The 25,702-nt window shown below is 39.5% G+C and overlaps 1 protein-coding gene across 4 annotated transcripts in view; it reads right to left on the bottom strand.

Moving 5' to 3' along the window:
- The window catches only part of bltp3b (bridge-like lipid transfer protein family member 3B), a 73,943-nt gene extending 49,338 nt beyond the window's left edge, over positions 1-24,605 (bottom strand). For 2 of the 4 annotated variants that reach the window (XM_078419839.1, XM_078419840.1), the window contains exons 1-4: positions 24,364-24,603; positions 10,841-11,003; positions 2,973-3,011; positions 531-622 (exon numbers count right to left, since the gene is read on the bottom strand). In XM_078419839.1, coding sequence (XP_078275965.1) covers positions 531-622; positions 2,973-3,011; positions 10,841-11,003; positions 24,364-24,407 — 338 coding nt within the window. In that variant the 5' untranslated portion in view covers positions 24,408-24,603. Of the gene's footprint in view, positions 1-530; positions 623-2,972; positions 3,012-10,840; positions 11,004-24,363 lie in introns of all 4 variants that reach the window. The other 2 variants (XM_078419841.1, XM_078419842.1) reach the window with 2 other exon arrangements.
- Positions 24,606-25,702: the final 1,097 nt, after the last annotated feature.

The raw sequence follows: 25,702 nt of genomic DNA, 5'->3' as shown, positions 1-25,702 counted from the left end.
TGAAGAGTTGTGAATAACGTAGAGGAAGGAATGTAGGTGGAAGGGGAGGGAGAGAGGTTGTAAGCTACCCAAGTGGAATACGAGGTGTTGTTCCTCCAGTTTGTATGTGGCCTCACCTAACAATGGGGGAGGCCCAGGACAGTTTTGTCAGGATGGGAATGGGAAGTAGAGTTAAAATGGTTAACAACCTGGAGATCCAGTAAGCCTTGGCAGACCAGGCATAAATTTTCAGTGAAACTGTCGCCGATTCTACGCTTAGTCATGCCGAAGTACAGGAGGCCACATCGGGAACACCGGATGCATTAGATGAAGTTAGAGGAACATTTAACATACCAATTATAAGTAACCAACTTCCTTGTTCACTTTTTTAAATGAGCAAAATACAAATTATTGACGATTCAAAAAAGATACAACAAGTATAAATTTGCATCATGTCCAATTTTTTTAAAGTTTCAAAATAAAGATATCGCAGGATTTGACACATTTCTAGTACAACAATTTCCTGATTAATGTTTGTCTTCGCATCTCACCTTTGCCCTGAAGCTGTTGCAATAGGAGAAGGGCCATTAGGAGGGCGAGGCTCCTCACAAGTTCTCATCTCCATTTCTACCTTATCCAGGTACTAGATGAACACAATGAAAAAAAAATCAATATCCAGATTGAAGTGACTGAGAAAGCAGATCACTCAACTCGTTGGATATTTCTTGTTATATAGAAGGTAGACACAAAATGCTGGAGTAACTCAGCGGGTCAGGCAGCATCTCAGGAGAGAAGGAATGGGTAACTTTTCGGGTCGAGACCCTTCTTCAGACTGACACATTGTCATTGTTATATAGAAGTCAATACAAAAATTACAGATCCACTGACTATGACACCAATCCAGCAGCGGCATGCTTCAATTACCTTAGACAAAAATGCATCAGTGTGCTTTTTAAACACAACTTTACTACCGTCAATATATAACTAATATCCTCCAAAGCTTAAGAACACCAATGTCTAATGTATTTTCAACTGAATTTCTAAAAGGTCTGACAAATTTCAACAATTCAATTTTTCCAGTTTCCCTGTAAGCTGACATTTGCCCCATACCCCTCACCCACCTGCAAGTTAGGCTGAATCCTACATATTAATATGTCTCTTATTTTACCAATATTGCTCTAAACACAAGAACATTATCAGACTCAAGCAAGTATAGGCACTGAAGCAATCTTGTAAGGCAGCTTTTCTGGCTACTCCAGAGAGCAAATTCTCTCTCCAACATATTGGTTAGGATTCAAGCTTCAAAAAGGATCAATCTGGTTAATGGTGAAAACTGGTTAACCGTTTTTTCACTCATAAAGAAATATGGCAAATTAATTGGGTTCCAAGTATAAACTACAAGTTCACTTTTATTTCCAATTTTTAATATTAATTGACTGAAGTGAAATTTTCAAGGCATTGGCACAGAGACAAGACATTTAATAGAATTTAGTTTAGTTTAGTTTAGAGATGCAGCACGGAAAAAGGCCCTTCAGTCCACTGAGTCCAGTGATCCCCGCACATTAACACTATCCTACACACACCAGGGACAATTTACGTTTGTACCAAGTCAATTAACCTACAAACCTGTATGTCTTTGGAGTGTGGGAGGTAACGAGCACCCGGAGAAAACCCACACAGGTCACGGGGAGAACGTACAAACTCCGTACAGGCAGCACCCGTTGTCAGGATTGAACCCAGGACCTGGGGCTCTGGCGCTGTAAGGCAGCAACTCTACCGCTGCGCCATTGTGCCGCCCATATTACAAGTTTAAATGAGTACTTAGAAATTCAAGGACAACAGTACAAGAGTGCAATAAAGAAGAAAATTTGAAGTTGATCAAAGGGATTTTTTTTTTCTTGCAATATATCTTGCAAATAGTATAAACTACTGCCACAGTGTAGCTGTGATTGAGGGAATATTTACAAGAATGATCAAGCAGTCTGTTCTGTTCTGAAAGAGAGAGATCCTCAAACTTCTGGAACTCCACTCAACTAAGCAACTAATATTTCGTCACTTGCATAAGTTGTACTTTGTAGATCGTGCAAAGGCCTTGGCAACCCAGGAACTCAGCCACTTTTGCAGAATAACTAGCCTCACACATACTCCATTCGCTACTGTGTTTTTATGGGTATACCAGATATGTGATTAATTTTAACACAACAGACTGCAGATCCTGGAATCATAAGTAAAACAGTAAAATTGCTGGAGGAACTCAGGCATTTTCAGTCTGAAGAAGGGTCCCAACCAGAAAGGTCATCTAGCCATTCCTTTCCCCCCACTCCCACAGATGCTACTCACCTGCTGAGTTAGTCCAGCAGTTTGGTATTTAGATTATTAATGTTTCCTCCTACAAGGAGTTGATGGTAGGATTTTTAATGATGGCTACATCACTGAACACCTTTAAACTCTCACGGCAGTATTTGTTGCCACTTCTCAGCTCTGACCTAAAGGTTGACCAGGCTTTGCTGCATCGGGGCAAAAGCAGTTAACAAAGGAAATAAACACTTTGATGTTGGCACCAGAGACCAACATTATGGTTTAGGGAAATTTGCTGGAGCCAAGATACTGGAACTCCTCGCAATTATGTAATTGAGCTGTAATGATTGACCTCGAAAAAGCAATAATCTTTTTTTCCCCTTTGTGATAGAAAGATTTTCATTGGCTGGCCTTATTGTACCTCAAAACGTAACTTTCCACTCAACATAGAGGATTAAATCTCATAAATGCCAACCTGAACCAAATAAAATATACACGAATACCTATTAATCTTACTTTGATCAGGGATACATTGAAATATAGATAACCGCATATTAAACATTGACCTGAATAATAGACAATTTAAAATGTAAGCTGCTCCATTATTTCTGTTTGTATCAAATCTAGTCAGCAACTTAAGCACTTGACACAAAACTTCATTTATGTTTAATTATTGTCATAAAATGAAAATTTACCAGGCATATTGGATGAGTCTTCAGTTTAGTCCAATGTATCTGAAAGAGGGACAAGGAACTGATCACTCCATAAAAATATTTGTTTTGTTATTGTATTATATAACTATTATAATCTCAAATCCACAAGATTCCTGCAAGCTTTGCAATTTATTAATGTCATGATTTTTAAATTAAATTACAGGAGAGATATGTAATTTCTCCCATCTTAAAAAGGTATCAAACTTATTTTGCAACTGAGATTACATTGTTCAATGTACAACATCAACTGAAGTGACAGGATCCAGGCACACTTCAAAAACCAATGATTGTTTGGGATGTAGTCCATCAATATCAATCAGACAGTCATTTTTTTCTTTAAATGCTTTTTAAACTTGTCAGTTAATCAAATCTTTCCTCTGTGATACATTTGCATCCATACAGTATATACAAATTACATTAAAAGTTCCAAAAAATGAAAAAATAAGCTGGAAGCAATCAAGATTATTGCAAATACTTTACAATGAAGCACATTCAGGGTGAAGGTTCAATGTGGAAAGAGTGATATATATATATATATATATACATGCACTGATTTTAAAAAATAAAATAAGTTATAAAACTGATTTGAGAAAATACGCGTTTCTGCCATTATGCCTGGTCTCATTTTAGTAATGATGTTCTCAGCTACAAGTCGTGGAACTGCTACTTCAAATCATGCCCCTCAAGTTAAGTACAATTTTCAGCTGGCATCCCAATGGAGAACAGAATAACTGCTGCTGTTACTCCAAGACATGTTTGAATAAACGTATCTGGTGTGCTAGTCAATCATAATAATGAAAACAGATGAACTGATAATTAACCTCTGGTAATGTGAAAATGTGCATAAATTGGCTATTGTGTTTCTGAATACAAAAGCGGGTGGAGCCTGGTAAACAGTCTGGACTCCAAGGAAACCCAAACACATACATTGAATTCACACCCTTTATTAGAATGCATCAATGGCACAATCAGGACCAAGCAGGGGTTATCACATCTGAACTCCTGAATCCAGAGCCAAATAGTGATGATCAGACCTGTGGCAAGGTAACAGTTGAAAATAAGGTTGCTGTTGAGACAGACCAACACTGAGCTCAACCACATGTTTGTAATAGCAAATAAGTTGGGGTTGAGGTGGAGGTAAAAGATAGTTTTATTTAATGATTCCAACATCTAATTTTTATTTAGAAAGTACTAAAATATTGACTTACTACCACACTAATCCTGTTTTGCTTCCTCGTAGGCTTAATAGTATATAAAAAAGCCATATATAATTATCAGTGGATACAAGTTAGTTGATCTTGACAAGAATGACACAATTTGGCACAATACCCCAAAAGAGACAATGGATACTGGACCAGGATGTCTTCACTTAATTCCCCAGAAACCCTCTGCTTATTTGAAGAAAGAGTGGAATATGCTCCAAGGAGCAAGACATTCTGTGTGCAAAGGAGGAAATACATTTTTTAAACCTAAAATGAAATAACCCACGTCACTACAATAAGCGTATGTATCTATATTTAGAACACAGCCTTTTCCAAAATAACAACCACACCTTGTCAACCACAAGTTATCTGGTTTGTCTTGTACGGGACTTAAATGTCAAACATATTTTCGATTAATTAAAAATATAATGACAACATATATCACAACAACAATTCTGCAAGTTCCAATCTGAATTATTTAATGAGTTATATATTTTAGAAATGCCAATGTTTATAAAATAGTTAATGGCAATTAGACTTTTTTTTTAAATCCAACACTCTGATACATTCTTTTTAAACCAAGATTGTAGAATGATGAAGCAATTGAGGATGATGTGGTACCATTATGACATTTGGAAAGCAACTAGAGGATAGATTAAATGCCATTCATGGAAAGCCTAGATATACTAATGGTCCCATACTATATGCAGGTATTTTCAAAACTGCTACTGAATTTAAAAAAAATCTTACTGTTATTCAACACTGCAACATTGCATTTTTTTAAATACTGGCAAATCGCTTGTTTGCATTCACATTTCTTCAAAGCATGCTTTTTGTCAATCCTAGATACAAAATGTTAACCCAATCCTAAATTAAGAACAAGTAATGCCAATATAATTCAGCCAAAATTGGCAGTGGAATGGTTAAATCAGAATTATTTTGTCAAGCAGAATACCATCTCAGAGTCATCAATTTTAGGCAATTACTGTGAGAACTTGGGTGAGAGGATAGGGAAGGAGAAGTGGAGATCATGGGTCAGCTTCATGCAACATGGAACACTTCTGCTCCTCTTAGCTATAGCATCATTTTCTATCAAAAGTGTTCTTACTGTTTAGTTGGTATCCACAGCAAACAGCAAGTCCACATTGCTCCACTAATTTTCTGAAGAACAGTGCTTCATTGTGTATGATCCAACAAGTAGATTACACTACTGTGACTTAACTGGAAAAATGTCAAGTTATGTTTCAATCTTTGCATTGAGAAATTATTCCCCCCCTACCAAAATCAAAAACAGTTTACTGTTTATTGAAACTTCTAATATAATTAAAACCTGCAACCTTACTCCACTTGCACTTTCACCAAATAAATTAATGACATTTCTAATGTCCACTCACTGCTGCCCAAACCAGTAACTATTTCACGAAAATGAAGCCACGTGCCAAGAGAAGCATGACCCAACAATAGCACAGATGATTATAGTTCCATTTGTACAAATAGGAAACATTGATAATTGGGAGATTAGGAGAATAAAATTGGAAGTCTGAATGATTATTGAATTGATAGCCTTTGTAGACATCTCGTTGTGACATCAATGTTAAATGCAAAACACCACTGACTAAATTTGCTGCAGCATTTAACAAATAAAAATAATGTATACAGCAAAGTTAATAAAATAGAGAATTTAAAGGATGATGGCAGATTTGAAGGAAATCTCAATCATCCATTACTAAAAAGTAAAATTGTACAATCTACCAGATCAGAGAATAGAGATCAGAGAACGCTTTAAATTTCAATTTGCATTTTATTATAAAATTAAGCATAATCAAATCTATTGATTAACAAGACTTTTAAGGTTTTGAACAAAACATATGCAACTGTGTACCTGTGTAACATCAGTCACAGCCATAGACTCATTACATTTTTTTCATAAAGTTATATTAGAAAGTCTAACCTGACTGACCTATGCAAACAGAAAGCCTTTGCAAGAACATAACTCTGAATATAGTAAAAAAGATTACTATGGGAAGAAATAGATCAACACAGAAATTCAACTTCCTTCCAGCATCAGCTTGTCTTTTCCTTGGAATGCAGAATATTTGAAAATAATTACTGTCGGACACTCTGAATTTTTAAGCAGGGAACAGAAATAACATTTGAAAGCTGGTAACATTTTCGAACAATTCAAGACTTCAATAAAGAAACAGCTAAAATATTACTTCTGACGGTAATTTTTGGAAAGAAAATAAATTGGTGAAGCAAAAGATAAATTAAGTGAAAATAAAGATTCGGATAATAAACGGAACCACTAAACTTTCATATTTGCTGAATTGCGCTGCCTATTCCTTCAGATTTCTTGTTGTTAAGATACCGATGACAAACATTGTTTAACTTGACTGGCCCTGCAATAATGGAAAGGAAGTTATGTTTATGCTGCATGTTCACATTCTTTCCAGGACATCTCAAAGCCTATTAACCTTTTAGAAGTGACCCTTTGATGGAAGGAAGGTCACTGATGAAGCAGCAGAAGATGTTTAGGCTTTGGAAAGCCAGTTTAATGAGGTGCAAACACTGGACAAAGATGCTGCAGACTGAACAATTTCCCATCAATAATATTTAGAGATTGTCACAGAATTTTTAACCCTGCCAAGGTGGGATTGTATTTGGTCCAATTATACAAAGCATGAGGCATTGCAGTTTCCATTATTTGTATTTAGTTTATTGATACTTCAGGGGAACTATACTGTAAATATTTGAATAGAAATAAGGTTTTAACAACTTTCAGTCTGTTTGGTTATAATGAAAATGTGCCCATCCGAGCCGTACCAATGCTGACCTTGAGATTTAACTGCTGTCAACTTATCTTTCTGCTCCTTCCCTCAGATGATATATATTAATTTTATATTTAGTTGTGATTCATGTTCATTAAATAGTTCACAGCAGCTTTATAGCAGTGACTTCAGTGAAAATTTCCCCGGTGTGGGACGAATAAAGGAATATATTGAACCATCCATCCCCTTTCAGCATTCTGAACAGGCCTTTCTCTACAGAATTCTCTATCGCAATGACTTCATTCCAATAATTCCCAAAATAATGTAAAGCACTTTGTAATTTCTGAGCATAAAACAAACTGCTGGAGTAACTCAGCAGATCAGGCAGCATCTGTAGTGGGAAATGGAAAGACAATGTTTGGGTCAGGACCCTTCTTCAGTACAGGGTAGACAACTGGAAGAAAGTGAATGAAAGGGATGGGGAAAGACCTAGCAAGTGATCGATGGACTCTGGTGAAGAGTTGATTGGCAGATGAGTCAGGTTGAGGACGGAAGGATGGAGCTTGTAAACAAGGCTACAGGAGAAGACAAAGGGTGCAATTTGTAGAAAGTGATAAGGAAGGAAGGAAGGTGGGGAGAGAAAATGGGACAAAGCAAAAAACAATTTGGATATCTGTGTTCCACCACCCATCAACAGAAATTCTGAAAATGTTACAATATTTATATACAAACAGTAGACAGAATTCTGAAGAATGTTTCAACGAAGTAGTATTATTCTTTGTAATTATCTGCTGATTATAACTTGAAAAGGTTAGAGGCATAAAAACCAATGCAGGGAGGTGGGACTAGTGTAGATGGAGCATTTTGGTTGGCATGGGCAAGTTGGGCTGAAGGGCCTGCTTCCGTGCTGAATGACTCCAAGGATCTCAAACTAACTTTTATCACAACAGTAGAGAAATTGTCAGGATAAAGATATTAAAAGTACTAAGACTCAAAGTCATCACTGCTGCGCTGCTAGGGGAAACATCAGGATCAACTGACAAGTATTCAAAAGCAGAAACTTTGGATTTGCCATGAACAATTAATTCTTCACTCAATTTCTCCTCCGTCATCCTCCACATTCAAAAGACCATACTTTACAATGTGTGCCACCATCAAGATTCCTCTACCAGACATTTCCCTCCCTCACCCATCCCCTTTCAGCATTCTGAACAGGCCTTTCTCTTCAGAATTCGCTAATCCGCTCTTCCATCTCCGTCAACTACTCTTATTCTCTTAGTAGTCCAATGTTGTGGATTTTTTAAGTGCAAATGACATTCTGCACCAAGTAACATTGTGTTAAGAAATAACCCACCCACTGAAAATGCTCATAGCAAATATCTATCACCATTTGGAGTTTCCACTCACTGAACTTGTGCCTTTGACTACCGTCTAAAATGTAATTGAATTTAATTGAAAACCGGGACATAAACGACACATTTTAAACATTATCTTAAGTATTTTAAAATATACAAAATAAACTGACTGTCTCACCCTCTTATAACTTTAAATTGATCTGCAGTTTATTTTACAAACACCTTTCTCAACAAGCAAATCAGATGATTCAGGTGATTAAAATACTCTGATGATAAACCCTATAATTGGTTGTACCAATTAAGCCATCTTCAGTTACGATTCGTTTATACAAAGAAAGCATTTAAAGTGTTGGAAAAAAACTCCAAATGTTCACGTTTTCAAAAAAAAGGCAATGGCCTTGATCCGAAATTATGGGAAAGAATTCAAAATGGTTGCAAATGGCACCTGGATTGTCAACTGCACATTAAACAACATTTCTAGCCCCTCTTGCCCAGAAAACCATGACCATAGTCCTCAGCATTGCATCCTGGACAGTCAAAGGCAATAAAATAAATTGGAAAAAATTCAAAATGTAGAACACTGCAGCATAGGAACTGGCCCTTTTGGCCCACATTGTTTGTGCAGAACATGATGGCTCGTTGAACTGATCTCATCTCCCTGCACATGTTCCATATCCCTCTATTCACTGCACTTCCATGTGCCTATCTAAAAGACTCCTAAACGGCATTGTCGTATCTGCCTCCAACACAAACCCTGGCAATGCATTCCAGGCCACCACTATCCTCTGTGCTCCACACATCTCCATTAAACTTTCCCCTCTTACCTTATAGCTATCCCCTCTAATGTTGGTCATTTCCACCCTGGGAAAAAAGGTCTCATAATTTTATATACTTCTATCAAGACTCCCCTCAAACTCTGATGTTGCAGAGAGTACAATCCAAATCGATCCAACCTCCCCCTGTAGCTGAAACCCTCTAATTCAGGCATATTCTTGTACACCTCCTCTGCATCCTCTCTGAAGCTCCCCCCAGAGTTTGCACAAGTGTAAAACTATTCCAAGGAAAGCAAGGTCACATAATTCAATCTACAAACATTGATAAAACATTTAGAAGCAGGTGTACTCAAATCAGTGTAGACATAAGGAAATGCAGATGTTGGAATCTTAAGCAAAACACAAAATGCTGGAGTAATTCAATAGATCAGGCAGCATCTGTGGAGGGAATGGATAGGTGATATTTTGGGTCAGGATCCTCATTCAGTCTGATTGTAGGAAAGGGATGGAAAGAGAAACCTGGAAAAAAGAGGTAGGAGCGGGACAGAGCCTGGCAAGTGATAAGAGGATATAGACGAGGAGGGTTTGATTGGCAGATAGGTGAATTAAGTTACAAAGGCTATAAGTGAAAAGGAATGAAATGTAAAGCCAGAGAGAGCGATCTGGGGGGAAATGGACAGGGGTAGGAAAGTGTGGAGATAAAAGGAAGTACGATGGACTCGGGGACGTGATAAATGTACAAAGGAAGGGAAAGGAGTAGGGTGACTGGGGCCGGATAGGGGGAGAAATGGGTGTAGGGCACAGGAGGGAGGGGGGAGAGGGAGAGGAGGTGGGGGTGGAAGCTATTACTTAAAATTGGAGAATTCAACAATCATACCATTGGGTTGTAAGTTATCCAAGCAGAATACCTGTACGTCCAAAGACGTACAGGTATGTAGGTTAATTGGCTGGGTAAATGTAAAAATTGTCCCTAGTGGGTGTAGGATAGTGTTAATGTACGGGGATCGCTGGGCGGCACGGACTTGGAGGGCCGAAAAGGCCTGTTTCCGGCTGTATATATATGATATGATGATATGATATGATGATGATGATGATAATATGAGGTGCTATTATCAATGTATATTATGGAATCTATGCTTGTTCCATGTCAGAACATAGTTTGCATGTAAAGTGATATTCATCAAGTCACAATTGCTATTAAAACCCTGTGTCTTGATGCTTAGAACCCTAGAATTGCTTTTGGAAGACTGAAAAAAATCCCAATATTTTAACTGACAGACACAGTGCACCGATCTTAGTTCCAATTTCACATTTCATAATGTCCATTAATGCCATGTGCTTGAAATTTGTTAATTATTCCCCAGGCTTTCTCCAATTGTCACAATGGCAAAACTATCTTGCTTTATTTTCATCTGCGTACATCTCCAAAGACGTACAGGTATGTAGGTTAATTGGCTGGGTAAAATGTAAAAATTGTCCCAAGTGGGTGTAGGATAGTGTTAATGTACGGGGATCGCTGGGCGGCACGGACTTGGAGGGCCGAAAAGGCCTGTTTCCGGCTGTATATATATGATATGATATGATATGAGCATAGTTGATTTCTGATTCCCTCCCACACAGGGAATTTGATTCACTGGAACTGGCAAATTTGATGTTTCCACTGCAGGGAAAGCATTGCACAAATTCATTTAAATATCATACAATTCCAGGGAATATAGCTCCTATAATTATACAATAAAATAAGGTTCTTACCCGAATCCCAGCCTTGTTGCAGAACACTCTGGTGATTGCCAACCATGTTGGCAAATCCAGCATATTCTGCAATACCTCTTCATCGAGCTCCAAGTTGGTCAAATGACCTTCACCTTTCAAAGTACTCAAATTAATCTTATCTGGTGAAAGATTCTTGGTAAACCTTTGAAATAAAAAAAAATAGAATAATGATTTGGTTGTCATATTTTAGTGGTAGAGAAATTCAAAAATTATTCCAAAATTCAAAATTGTTAAAACACTTTTTGATTATAATTCAAGTATTTTAGCTCCCACTTTGGCTCAGTGAAAAATACTAACAATCAAAAACATTCTTACAATGTTATATACCACTTACGACCAATAACATACTCAACTTCACAAGCAGGGACAAGATAACAAGATGAATATATGAAGAAAAATATACAAAGGAAACCAAGAGAAAAATATGTATGTCTTTCTCATGTGTATATTTCCCCTTTTTGCCTATTTGCCTGGGATCCCTGGTTTCTAAACGGTTTCCCATTTGATGGAATGATCACCGACTGAACTGCCTGCAACAGTACATTTCATTAACTCTGAAAAATCCTATTAGGTTTATTAGAAAGGATCTCCCACTAACAAACCCATACTAGCAATAGAAAAATAGTGTATTTCTTTCTCCAAAGATATTAAGATATCTACTGATGTCAAGCTACCTTAAAACTACCTCACAAGCAACCACTGACCCGTCCTATCAGCCACCATCTGTTGAAGAGTCTACTGTTCCCGTGAGCCCTTCAGAACCCACAAATCTGGATTTGAAGTAAATTATCCTCAATCTTGAGGGGTTGCTTTAGATTTAAAACCTTTGAACACAGATAGAGTTTGACAAGTACTTAAAATACACACATCAGTATTTGAGGCTTTTCATAATGCTCCAGGTAAAAAGCAAGGAGGTACATGATTAGGCCAATTAACACGTCTCACATGTGCAGAACAAATACTCAATCATCCTGTAGACTAGAGAGATGCACCCAATATAAACTTGTAGGTTTGAGATTCTCACCAATATTCAAACAAATGCAAGCAATTGGGCTGTAGAGGACAGATTCACAATTCACACCAAGCAAGCACAATTATGACATAATTAATATTAATTTACAAATGTATTGCAATTTTCTCATGGAATATTGCATAAATTACTTAGACAAGGAAATTTCACACAGAATAGGCATTGCTATATCAAAATTCAGAATTACATTTATTCAATTTCCATGCTGAATTTAACCCCAAAAAATTTCAATTAAATTAGTCTCAGGCCATTCACGACTTATTTGCCTTGATGATCTAGCTTTGTATAGTGAACTTAATTCAAAATAACACCTGAACCTTATTCAAATTAAATCAAATGTCATTCTATCATGCTATTGTATAAATAAGCTAAATTTGGATAAAACAAAATTTTGACCATTTTAAGTACCGTATATCAATTACAAAGATCAAGTATTCTTTTCATTATTTGCATAAACCTGGAAGTTAGATTTTAAATGTAACATTTTGATTGAAGTTCATTGACAATAAAGATTTATGGTACTGAACTTTCCACAGATGGTGCCAGAGCAACACATTTCCAACACTTCCTGTTTTAATTATCTTTGCCCCAAGAACCCAGAGCAGAGGTCAAATTACACAATTTACCTCTTAAAGTTGAAGGGAGAAAAAGAACAGTTAGGCATGTAAGATTTTAGAAATGGATGAAATGATTTTTTTTTTGCTTTCTGTTAGAATTTTAAAGGCTAAATAAAGTTATAATGGGATACTTTACATTTTGACTACAAGGTTTTGGAGAGGGATTGACCAACAGTATATCTGGCATTGAAATAAAAGAATAAGAAAAAAAATAAAACCATAATGTTATCATGAAGTTGATGAAACAAGAAATACCACTATGAAAATAATGCTATAATGGAAATAGATGCTTGAATCATATTTTCCCTCCCATCCACCTCATTGGAGACCTTTGACCTACCTTTATTTGGACTGTATCTTGCACTAAATGTTGTACCCTTTATTTTTTATCTGTGCACTGCTCGATTGTATCCATGTATAGTCTTTTCTTTGACTGGATAGCACATGAAAAAAAGCTTTTCACTGTACCTTGCTACGCATAACAATAATAAACTAAACAAAATAAACTAAGCAAATCTAGTCTTGGATATGCTTGCACTTCAACACTGAGGGGAATTAGTGTGACAGAAAAGGAGGTGATTTTAAACATCAATATCAATCCTTTAGAAATAATGGTCAGGAATTTGTGGCCATTAGTGAACCACCTGCTTTCTGCAATGAATTGAGAAACACAGTCTCTCGCAGTTCTCCTAGTGGAACTTCTCACCGCACACTAAATCCTCTTTATCAAATGGGACTTTTTACAACATAAGTGTCAGGTTTTTTAGGGAGGTTCGGAAAAATACTGCCAGCAAAAAATAAATCTCTATAAATAACCTGATCTGCTATCACTATTTGTATAATGGTCTATCAAAAACTTTGATTGCTTTTTAATGGAAGAAATATTGAATAGTTATTAAAAATAAATAAAAATGTTAAGAAATTATGAATATTAACACTATCTTAATACCTTTAACTTCCATTGAAAAATCAATGGAGATGAACACCCCGCTCGAGGTTTAAATTAAATCGTTATTAATGATGATATGGTAAAGTGGTGGGGAACAGTATGCTTTCACACACTTGCACTGGTCTTATTGATGAGTCCAACATCCAAGTGCAGTGGGAGATTTGCTGGAGAACAGCTGTCATCAAGAAAGTCAGATCACACATATAGACAGAAATCCCAAACTTCCTGGTACCTACAAGACTCTGGATCTCCACGTTTCCTGCTGCACAACACAATCTTAGAAACCAATCCAGCAATGCACTCTCTAACAGGGAACATTTATCAAAATTATGGCAAATATTTTTGGGCAATGATACCAAGACAATAATAAAGTGATCCATGTGTGGATGTACCAAAGCCATAGTGCACCAAGACTTATTGTCTTCCTGTGGTACAATCGGTTTGCAATAAAGACAAAGTTCTCATTTGCTTTACAATTTCTTTCTGTACCCTGCACATTAATTTTGTATTTCCTACATGCTCAACCAACCCTCTTCCATGTTATTTTCTCATCTCACGCAACAAAAGTCACCATTTCTATTTTTAATACTAGTAATAATTTTGCATTTCTATGGTCGATAACAATGTACAGCTTATTTCCCTCCTAGAATCTTTAGTCATTAAACATCAAAATAGTACATTTCGCTCCCTTTTGACTGATCACCACAGACATTAGTGCCACCAGTTAGTAGTTACTGAGGCATGTCACCTTACTCTTCTTGGTACTACTGATGTCCTTTTAAACCAGGGGGGAACCTCGGACCATAGTAATGAAAGGTTGAAGATGGCTGTAAAAATTCCAGCTGTTCAGATACGAGGATCTGTCAATCTAATTTCATTCATTTTACCAGTGATATTTCATAAATGTTTGTTTTGAATGCTTACTGTTTCCTCACTACATCATTCCTCAATCATACCCATTATTTTTAAAAAGTGTGACAAGACATACAAAGAATTTACTTGATGTCTCTGCCATTTCTTTATTCTGTACTATTCTGGAGGCACATCCACATAACAGCCATGTGCAAATCATTAAAGGGCAGAGGCCATCCCTGGATAGGTGTTGGGATCTCTCAGTAGTTACATATGGATAGGGAGGAAAAGGAAAGTTAATTGTCCAGAACTTGTATTCAAAAACCTGACTGTTCATTTCCTCACACTTAACACAGAACATAAAGCTGTACAGCAAAGCAACAGGCTCGTCAGCCTATAATGACTGTGCTAAACATAATGCCCAGACGGACTCTTATCTGTCTGCACATAATCCATAATTCTCCATTCCCTTCATATCTATATGCCCATCCAAAAATCTCTTAAAAGCCACTATCATATCTGCCTCAACCACCATCACTGGCAGCACATTCCAGGCACTCACCATCCTCAGTGTAAAATGAAAATTATCCTGCACATCTCTTTTTAAACCTTTCCCCTTTCACCATAAAGCTATGCCCTTTACCATTTGATTTTTCCATCCTGGGAAAAAGATTCTGATTGTCTACCCTATTTATGCCTCTCATAATTCTATGCACTCCTAACAGGACTCCCTGCAACCTCAGGCATTCCAGAGAAAACAGCCCAAGTCTGTCCAATCTCTCCCTTTAGTTAATGCCTCCTAATCTAGACATCAGTCTGGTAAACCTCCTCTGCACCTTTTCCAAAGCCTCTGCATCCTTCCTGTAATGGTGCGAGCAGAACTGCACACAATACTACCAATGTGCCTAACCAAAGTCCTACAATGCTGCATTATGACCTCCTGACTTTTATATTCGATACAACTGATCAATGACGGCAAGCATACCACGTGTGTTCTTTACTACTTTACCCATCTGTGTTGCCACTTTCAGGGAGGTATCAAGTTGGACCCCATATCCATCTGTACATCAATGCTGTTAATGATCATGCCATTAATTGGATATTTCTCCCATATATTTGATCTCCTAAAATGCAAAATCTCACGCTTGCTTGGATTACACTCCATCTGCCATTGCTCTGCCAATTTCCACAGCTGATCTAAATCCCACTGAATACTTTGTCAGCCTTCTTCATAGTCCACAACCCCTGCAATCTTGGTATCACCTGCAAACCGGGTGGCATCAGCAATGGCTGCCTCGCCAACAGTCTGTACGTCCCTTCCTTCTTTGTTGTTTGCACGTGTTAAATGTATGTTTTTAGTGTTCTTTAGCTTCTTTTATGTGGGGGGTGGAGGGAGTTGGGGGAAACTTTTTCTAATCTCTTACCTCGACGGAGATGCAATTTTTTTCTGTATCGTATCTCCGTCTTTACTGCGGCTTAACATTGAGGAGTTGCCGGCCTTTGCTGGATACCGACTTCGAGAGTTCCACCGCGGGAGCTTGCGGACTTTAACACCGCGGAGATCGCGGTCTCTGGTTAGAGACCGACTTCGGGAACTCCAAGCCGTAGGAGTTTCGACCGCTCCGACACAGGGGCTTCGATCGCCCCGATGCACTGAGCACCCATAATCCACTGGTGGTGGATAAACTCAGCAGGTCAGGCAGCACCTCTGGAGTACAAGATAGTTGTCAGGTCCATACTTCAGGCTCATTGTGACAGGAAGCAAATTGTAGTGGGTCCAGGTCCTTGCTACGGTAGAAGTTGATATGAGCCACAACCGTCCGCTCAAAGTACTTCGTTGCCATGGATGGTGGTGCAACTGGTCATTAGTTAGAGGCACGTCACCTTACTATTCTAGGGTGCTGATATTATTGATGCCCATGAATGATAGATCATCTTATCTGATCCTCTTACAAAAAAAATGATGAGTTTATTCCAAGGTAGATTCCACAACACACCACTGTGAGAAACCAGTCTCAAAATCACTCCATGAATACAACCTCCCGCTACAACAACCAACTTTATTTGTCCAGCATATGAAAATTACAAGTCGTTCAAGATTGTGCGTTATCTTTCTTACAATCTTTATTTCGTGGTTGATTCCTCACTTTTCACAATTCTAGGAGTGCCAAATATCAAAAGTAATAATGATCTAAGAATTCATGTTTGTAATTTAGACCTGTAATTTCTTCTAATTTTTCTTTTTCCGTTTTAATTGGGTATAATTTCCATGATAAAGAAATTTTGTGCACGATATCAACGTTCATACAATGTGCTCTACCATTTTAGTAACATACCTGGTTCAACATTAACAAGAGAATACCCATGGATAAACTGCAAACAGATTAGCAGAGACCTAATTCTGGAGATTTTATTCAATATGCAAGACAGAAAAGCTCTAATTTACTGTTAGTCAGCAGAATGGAATTGGCAGTTGTGGCATGCCAAAGCCATCAACACCCATCATCATTAGCTTGAGGTTGGATTTCCTGCCTTGCTTTCTCATTATGGCTGCAGGATACCTTTGACGGAGACCCAACAACAAGCAGAAATGTGCAACGAGAAAATTAATGAAGGCAGCACCGTAAACATGGATTACATAAACTTCAGTGAAGCTTTTGACAATGTCCCACATGGTAGGCTGGCCCAGGAGATTAGATGCACAACAAAATCCAATTGTGTTAGCAGACTGGATACAAAGTTAGTTCTTAGGCAGAGAGTAGCAGTGGGTGGATTTTTCTAACGGAAAGTCAAAAGTGCACTGTAGAGATTGGAACTGGGGCCTTCGTTGTTTACAATATACAAAAATTACGGATGAGAACGTACATGGTCTGATTAGTACATTCGTAGGTTTTGGTGGAGTCATTTGGATAAGGTTGTCGAACGATACAACAGGACAGTTACAAAGTTGGACAAAGTGGTGACAGATAGAATTTAATCCAGCCAAGTGTGAGATGACACATTTTGGTCAGTCAAATTCTCGTAGTTCAGAGTAATAGAAAAGGACCTGAGGAGCTTTGATATGGAGGAACCTTAAAGTACAAGTCCATAGAACACTGAAAATGGCAATACAGATAGATAGATAGAATAGTGAAGGCCGCATTTGCTGTATGTGCCTTCATGGGGCGAGGCATAGGATAATGCAGAAAGCACAAGAGTCATGCTCTGCAAATTATTGGTTAGACCACATTTAAGGTTCGGGTCACCACATTACAAGAAGGATGTGGCAGCAAGAAGAACGTTACCTGGATTGAAGGGCTATAATTATGAGGAGAGACTGGATAGACTGTGTTTATTCTCCCTGGAAAGTAGAAGAATGATGTGTCCTTACAGAAGGGGCATAGACAGGATAGATTGTCAGGATAATTTCCCCAGAGCAGGAGAGTCTAGAATTAGAGGGCTGTTTTATGGTGGGGTGGGGGTGGAGACGGGAGACATTTAAAAGGTAATTGTTTCTCCAACACACAGAGCAAGTGTCCTTATCTGGAATGAGCTGCCAGAGAAGTAGATAGAACCTTTCACCAAAATACGTACTGAACTAATTTTTGTTGAATTGGCAAACAGAACGGTCTATTTGCACAAACAAAGCATTGATAATGGAAGGAATCTTGGCCTGAGCCAAATACACAAAATGTTACAATCTTCATCAAATAATTGCACAGGCACTTTATCATTCACCCAAGTAGGAGGCCAAGATCTCTATTTAACATCACGGCTGAAAACCAAGCCCCTTCAATACAGTGCTGTGAAAGAATTGAAATGGAGTATCAGCCCATACTGTGAGTATGGTTAATGGGGTATTATCTAAAAGACAGGCAAGTTGTGTAACTGCACTACTGACTCAAAATATAAATACCAAAGATAACATTAGATTCAATGTTTGAAACTGTACACTGTTAATAGGTTTCAGCACATTACATGCAACTATGAGCCTCTTCCAGTCTCTCAAAGTTATCTCGTCTTTCAAATGCAAACATCTAAAGTTACCCTATGATGTAAAATATCCAAAACAGTCCCCTCTCCAAATTCAAATGAAACCTTACAAATTATTTGAGATAATCAAATTTCACAATGTCATTTTAAACAAAGTAACCTTTTCCTTTAACAGATGTCCTCTTCCAAGTGGGAAAAACATGAGTAAAAAGGTTCCCAGCAATAAAAAGGTCATCAAATAACCAATTATGACTCCTCATACTGAGAGATTTTGACAATAATCCCAGTTGTTTTTGGAGAATTTTAATTCTGTATTGCTTACATGCAAATGGCAATTAACTTCCAATAGTTGGATAATTTCACTTAGTTTGGCTAGACTTTCTTGAAGAATCAAATTTCAGTCAGGATAAAATTGGGTGCTATTCAAGTCCCGAGTGAATAAAGCTCATCCTCGTCTCACTCTATACAGCTTGTCAACATAAAAACCATCCAATTAATAATGAATAGCCAAAGCAATAATTGATGTGGTGCATTCAAATTTCATTACGTGTTAGGTCCAATGACCAATCAATTACTTTTAAATGCAATAAACATGCCATTTCCTTACATTTTCCATTCAATGATACTGAATTGGTAATATCTATATTATAATCATTTCTGGACAATCATCACACAATAACTGTTCAAATAAAACAGCAAAGCAACCCACTTGCATTAGGCAGTCTCACATGATCCATATACAGGTCATACTATTGGGTATACAATCGCAGAGAGAAAATTAGCACTCAGAAACCTCAAATCAGACCCTACTTCACCAACACCACCAATTTTCCAGGATGGTCCATGAAGGTATGGTTATTCTTGGTTGCTGCCAGCATTCAGATTACATATTAAATATTTAGTGTACACAGGCCTGTAGCTTCCTGACTTGTTGCTTTGTTAAGAGCTGTATAAATCTGTTAACATATTAAGTTTTGCTTGCCTTTTACACTTATTGGGGGCAGCAATTTACAGAACCTTTCATAAACAAATATTTTCACTCTTTATGTGGTACTACATTACCCTCAGGATGTCTTTACGTTACTCACAGTCAATTAATTATTTTGTTAAATAATTAACATCTGTTTTAATAGATAGGCAATCATCCTGACCAGCAAATGCAAAGGAAAATCTCTAAAACAAGAATGGGAGAAAATAAATGAATCACCAATTGCAATATGCAGGAGATGGTGTCATCATTTTTAGACTATCATCTGATAAATCAGTAGAAATAATTTACATTCATTTTGAAAATTTCAAATAATCGTCTAACTGTTGAAAATCTTTCCTTACTCCCTTTACATCCACCATCTCTCCCAGGATAGGGTACTGCAGAGCGGTTGCTTAGCCGACTGCCTTGAATTCTTCTACTCTAAAGAATAGGACCAACAGTGCAGCAGTCTTTTAAATTATTTTCTATATCTATCTATAATACTTTAAAATATACATGAACCTCTGCTGCATCTTGTAGTCATTTACCATTCAGAAAGTAGTCTTCTTACCTAACATTCATGGCCAAAGTGGATGAACTCACATTTGTTTGTAATGAAATCCATCTATCATACTTTATATCAAAATTTCTTTACAGCAACGTTTCCAACACATTCACCAGGAAACTTGCAGATGCTGTCATTAAAGTGGGTTACAAAGTTAATTTCAAATGGCTAAATGCTAACTTTGTGCACTGCTATTCTCCCCAGCCTAGTGTGATTCAAACTAATTTAATTGGGCAGCTCTCTTAAGATCAAAGACTAATTAAGAACAAAATGTTCAGCCGTCTCAGTCTCCATAGTAGGTCAGTACTGCACCCTTTTATGATGAGGAAAATATATATCAGATTAGAGTTGATACAAGTGATTTGAAGACTTGTGTAGGGCAGGTAGAATTCATGACATTTTTCCTTAGATTACTTTGTAACAATAGACAATAGGTGCAGGAGTAGGCCATTCGGCCTTTCGTGCCAGCACCACCATTCAATGTGATCATGACTGATCATTCTCAATCAGTACCCCGTCTCTGCCTTCTCCCCATACCCCCTGACTTTACTATCATTAAGAGCTCTATCTAGCTCTCTCTTGAATGCATTCAGAGAATTAGCCTCCACTGCCTTCTGAGGCCGTGAATTCCACAGATTTACAACTCTCTGACTGAAGAAGTTTTTCCTCATCTCCGTTCTAAATGGCCTACCCCTTATGCTTAAACTGTGGCCCCTGGTTCTGGACTCCCCCAACATTGGGAACACGTTTCCTGCCTCTAACGTGTCCAACCCCTTAATAATCTTATATGTTTCAATAAAATCCCCTGTCATCCTTCTAACAATTCCAGGTTTTTGATTTTTTAATGTATTAATTAAAAGTATGTGGTGTCACTGGTAAGGCTTTTATTGCCCAACACAAATTGCCCTTGAGAAGGCAGAGCTAAGTGACTTGGTCTGTGTAAAGCTGCTCCCATGGGTCCTTGGTGGGAAGTATAAGATTTTGATCCTGTGAGATGGGGGAAATAGTGATACACTTTTAAGTCAGGAGAATGTGTTACAGAGAGGGATACTTGTGGCTTTCATTCTTCGGCACAGTAAAGGTCACAACTGAGGCAGTCAAGGAAGTTGTCACGAGTTGCTTCGATACATCCTGTGGACATTGCACAAAACAAACTTGTTCTGAGTGGGATGTCTAGGAAACAGATTTCTTTTTGTCCTTGAAGGGTCATAGAAACATAGGTTCTACTGCAGTTGTACAGGGCATTGGTGAGACCGCACCTGGAGTATTGTGTGCAGTTTTGGTCTCCTAATCTGAGGAAAGACGTTCTTGCCTTAGAGGGAGTACAGAGAAGGTTCACCAGATTGATCCCTGGGATGGAGGGACTTTCATATGAAGAAAGACTGGATAGACTAGGCTGGAATTTAGAAGACTGAGGGGGGATCTTATAGAAACATATAAAATTCTTAAGGGGTTGGAGAGGCTAGATGCGGGAAGATTGTTCCCGATGTTGGGGGAGTCCAGAACAAGGGGTCATAGCTTAAGGATAAGGGGGAAGTCTTTTAGGACTGAGATGAGAAAACATTTCTTCACACAGAGAGTGGTGAGTCTGTGGAATTCTCTGCCACAGAAGGTAGTTGAGGCCAGTTCATTGGCTATATTTAAGAGGGAGTTAGATGTGGCCCTTGTGGCTAAAGGGATCAGGGGGTATGGAGAGAAGGCAGGTACAGGTTACTGAGCTGGATGATCAGCCATGATCATATTGAATGGCGGTGCAGGCTCGAAGGGCCGAATGGCCTACTCCTGCACCTATTTTCTATGTTTCTATATGTCAATATGTTTCCTCACAGGGAAAGACATAGAGTGCAGAATGCAGTTCTCAGCATTATCGTGCAACAGTTCCAGAGATAAAGTCTAATTTCAGCAATGAGGTGGGCAAGAATCGAATTATAGCCTAGCTTATGGAAGGACCATTCAGGAGCCTGATAACAGACGGAAAGAACCTGTTCCTGTGTTTAATGGTGTGCACTTTCAAGTTTTTGCACGTTCTGCCCGATCGGAATACGTAGAAGAAGAAATGACTGGCAGGGTGAGTGAAAGAGGTCTTTGATTATGTTGGCTGCTTTCCAGAGGCAGTATAACTCCTTGGACATGTTGATGGATTGTTTAATTTTCTGAGTTTCACTGCTTTGATTTCTGAATTAAATCCTGATTTCTGATCTCATGATGCAGAGGAAACCACTGATGAATCAGTGAAAGATGGTTTACCATATGCAATGCCCAAGTAATATCCAAACCATGCTCTGCACCCAAGATGATTGGCCTACATTAACCGCAACTAGTTTTTTTAATGAATACATCAATGGCCTAAATTAGTAGCTCACACTTTACATAAATACTGTATGTTTGATTTCCCGCATTTTCTACTTTAATTGCATCCCTCTTTCATTAAGCAAGTTATATCAAGGGTCAGAGGATTTCCAGCAACTTAAATATTACTGGATTCCTAAAGTTATGCCTAACACAATGCAGCATATCAAGAATCACCTATTTAACTTTGAAATTAGGAATGTATATTTGGACCAGAAATTTACAATGCAAAAATACATTCACTTCGAAGGTACCACAAAATGCTGGAGTAACTCAGCAGGTCAGGCAGCATCTAGGAGAGAGGGAATGGGTGACGTTTCGGGTCGAGACCCTTCTTGAGAATGGTCTTGACCCGAGACATCACCCATTCCCTCTCTCCTAGATGCTGCCTGACCTGCTGAGTTACTCCAGCATTTTGTGATACCTTCGATTTGTACCAGCATCTGCTGCTATTTTCCTAAATACTTTCACTTTGTTGATATTGAGTTTTGTTCGATAAGAATAGTATTTGATTGGATTAAGTTCTTTGCTTCTGTAATGTGATGAATGTAATCTTCCACTTTGTCATGTAAATGTTAGTATTACAGCCAAAACAGCTCAGCTATGCCTTTGGCAATAGAGCCAGATTTGTAGAGGATAATATCTTTAGCTGTATCTCTATTTAACTTAATCTCTATTTTAACACATGAAATTGCTTATTTTAATTTGTAATGATTACAAGTGACAAGATAGATATGATCATTGAACACAAATGAAATTTTGTACAAAAGAGGGTCGGAGGAAAGTACACAGCTACATTTAGTTTTCCAAGTGCTGATCAAGCCAGTAATTTACAATGCGAACAAAATGAAATAATGGTATTCATGAACTATTTAATCACTCTAGCATTATCTGCTTCTTGGGTCATTTGTAAACATGAATCCAATTTCCATCCACTATGACCTGATGCAGATTAAAAGCACAGAATTTTACAGTGGATTTGGTTTACATATCCTACATGTCAAAAAACCACAAGGACAGCACATGAGAATGCGTACAAATTATACATGATTGTACTGTATTCTGAAAAGCAATCCGTTGGCCTTCGCCCTATCATATTCTGACAATTATGACAATTCTGTTTCAAATCAAAATTATCATGAACGGTGTATTTTGCAGCTTTATTCTGAAACCCAGTAGTACATTTGTCTCGACTCCATTCAATGTAGCGCTCAACTGAAAACCTAATTTTCAATGTATGATCAAAAGTCTCGATTTGAGACAACAGTATCTCCTTCCTCGTTTTTAGTTATGAATGGCCCCCGTCACGATGAAAAAATTAATTGCCGCTTTTCTTTCTCTCAGATATGATTGTCTTTGGCAAACCAGAGCTGGAAAATCTGAACCTAGCAGACAAGTCTCCACCCTGTCCCAACGTGTCATTAGCAAACATGTAACACTACATTGTGTCATTTGCTCCATTAATTCAATTTCTACCCGCAATGCTCACATCGCCAAACAGCTGAAAGCATGCAAGTGCAAGTTAGAAGAAAGTCACATTTCAGTTTCGGAATGAGACGGGAAAGTTTTCTCCATTCCCGTTGCGTTCTCCACTGCCAGTTAAAAACAAACACCAATGACACCTTGTGTAGGAAGGAGCTGCAGATGCTGGTTTACACCGAAGATTGACATAACATGCTGAAGTATCTCAGCGGGACAGGCAGCATCTCTGGAGAAATGCTGCCCGAGAATGCAGAGATGCTGCCTGTCCCGCTGAGTTACTCCAGCATTTTATGTCTACCATGGAAACATTGTCATTTTCTCCTGCTTCGCTCTGGCTGAAATCTGTCCGCTCTTTTTTTCGCCGTTATTCCCACGGTGACAAGAGCCTGGGCGGGCGAATCCCACAATAATTAGATATTAGAGCGCAGCTCAGATTTCCTCGGCATGAAGGCAGCCAACAGCAGCAACTTCGGTGTAGAACCAGCATCTGCAGTTCCTTCCTGCACCAACAACTAAAAGTCGGTCGGCGTCGGGCTGGGTCTGTGCGGGCGTTGGGCGATGGTGGAGCCGGAGGGAGAGGCGGCCGCAACCGCCCGAACTCTCCGGGCAGCAGGACTGGCGGTGACAGGCCCGCGGATGACATGGTCCTCCCTGGCAGAGAGAGAGAGAGAGAGCCACTCAATCGCTTCCCCTCCCACACAAGCCTCGCTGCTCACCTGGACAAGTGCTTCAGGATCTGCTTCTTGATGAGTCCCGCCATCACTCACGCCCCTCAGGAAGAGATCAACGACGCCGCTTCCATGTCAGGCGGCCCAGTGCGATGTGGCATCTGGCGGACTCTTCCTTCGCCGGTCTCCCCGGCCACCTCACCTAACCTCACTGCCGAGCCGCGTCCATGGCCGTCAGTGACCAGCGCGGGTTAGAGCGAGGCGTGCGGGGCAAGGCGCACCAGTCAGTGCGGGGCAGAGAGCAGCGCGCAGCAGCAGTGGCCAGGGCGAGGCAAATGGCGGCGCAAATCATAACGAGGCCTGAGGGGCAACGATCAGCACCAGTCAGTGCGGGGCAGAGGGGAGGGCGCAGCAGCAGTCAGGGGGGGGGGGCGTGCGGGGCAAATGGCGGCGCAAAGATCAGCACCAGTCAGTGCGGGGCAGAGGGGAGGTCAGCAGTCAGGGGGAGGCGTGCGGGGCAAATGGCGGCGCAAATCACAGCGGGGCCTGCGGGGCAACGATCAGCACCAGTCAGTGCGGGGCAGAGGGGAGGGCGCAGCAGCAGTCAGGGGGAGGCGTGCGGGGCAAATGGCGGCTCAAAGATCAGCACCAGTCAATGCGTGGCAGAGGGGAGGGCGCAGCAGCAGTCAGGGGGAGGCATGCGGGGCAAATGGCGGCGCAAATCACAGCGGGGCAACGATCAGCATCAATCAGTGCCGGGCAGAGAGCAGTGCGCAGCAGCAGTCAGGGGGACACAAAATGCTGGAGTAACTCAGCGGGACAGGCAGCATCTCAGGAGAGAAGGAATGGGTGACACTTCGGGTCGAGACCCTTCAAACTGATGAGTCAGGGGGAGGCGTGCGGGGCAAATGGCGGCGCAAATCACAGCGCGGCCTGCGGGGCAACGATCAGCACCAATCAGTGCGGGCAGAGAGAGCAGCTGTCGGGGGGAGGCCGGCGGAGCAAATCATAACGGGAAGAGAGCAGCGGCAAACAGAGCGGGGCCTGAGCAAAGTGAGCCACAGCGAGGACTGCGGCGCAAATGGAATCACCAATCGCTTCTGGTCATGGCTAACGGCAGTCAGAAGGAGGCCTGCAGGGCAAGGCTTTTAGCACCAATCAGAGTGAGATGTTTGAGGCAGAGCAGGACTTGGGTTGACAGTGGAATCAGTCTGAAGAAAGGTCCCGAACCCAAACCTTAGTAACACAAAAATAGGTGCAGGAGTAGGCCATTTGGCCCTTCGAACCATTCAATATGATCATGGCTGATCATCCAAAATCAGTACCACGTTCCTGCTTTTTCCCCATATCCCTTGATTCCTTTAGCTCTAAGAGCTAAATCTAACTC

Source organism: Rhinoraja longicauda, chromosome 23 (genome assembly GCF_053455715.1).
Source record: "Rhinoraja longicauda isolate Sanriku21f chromosome 23, sRhiLon1.1, whole genome shotgun sequence".
Lineage (NCBI taxonomy): Eukaryota > Metazoa > Chordata > Chondrichthyes > Rajiformes > Arhynchobatidae > Rhinoraja > Rhinoraja longicauda.
Note: the sequence above shows the minus strand (reverse complement) of the source record. Positions and strands in the feature narration are given on the sequence as shown.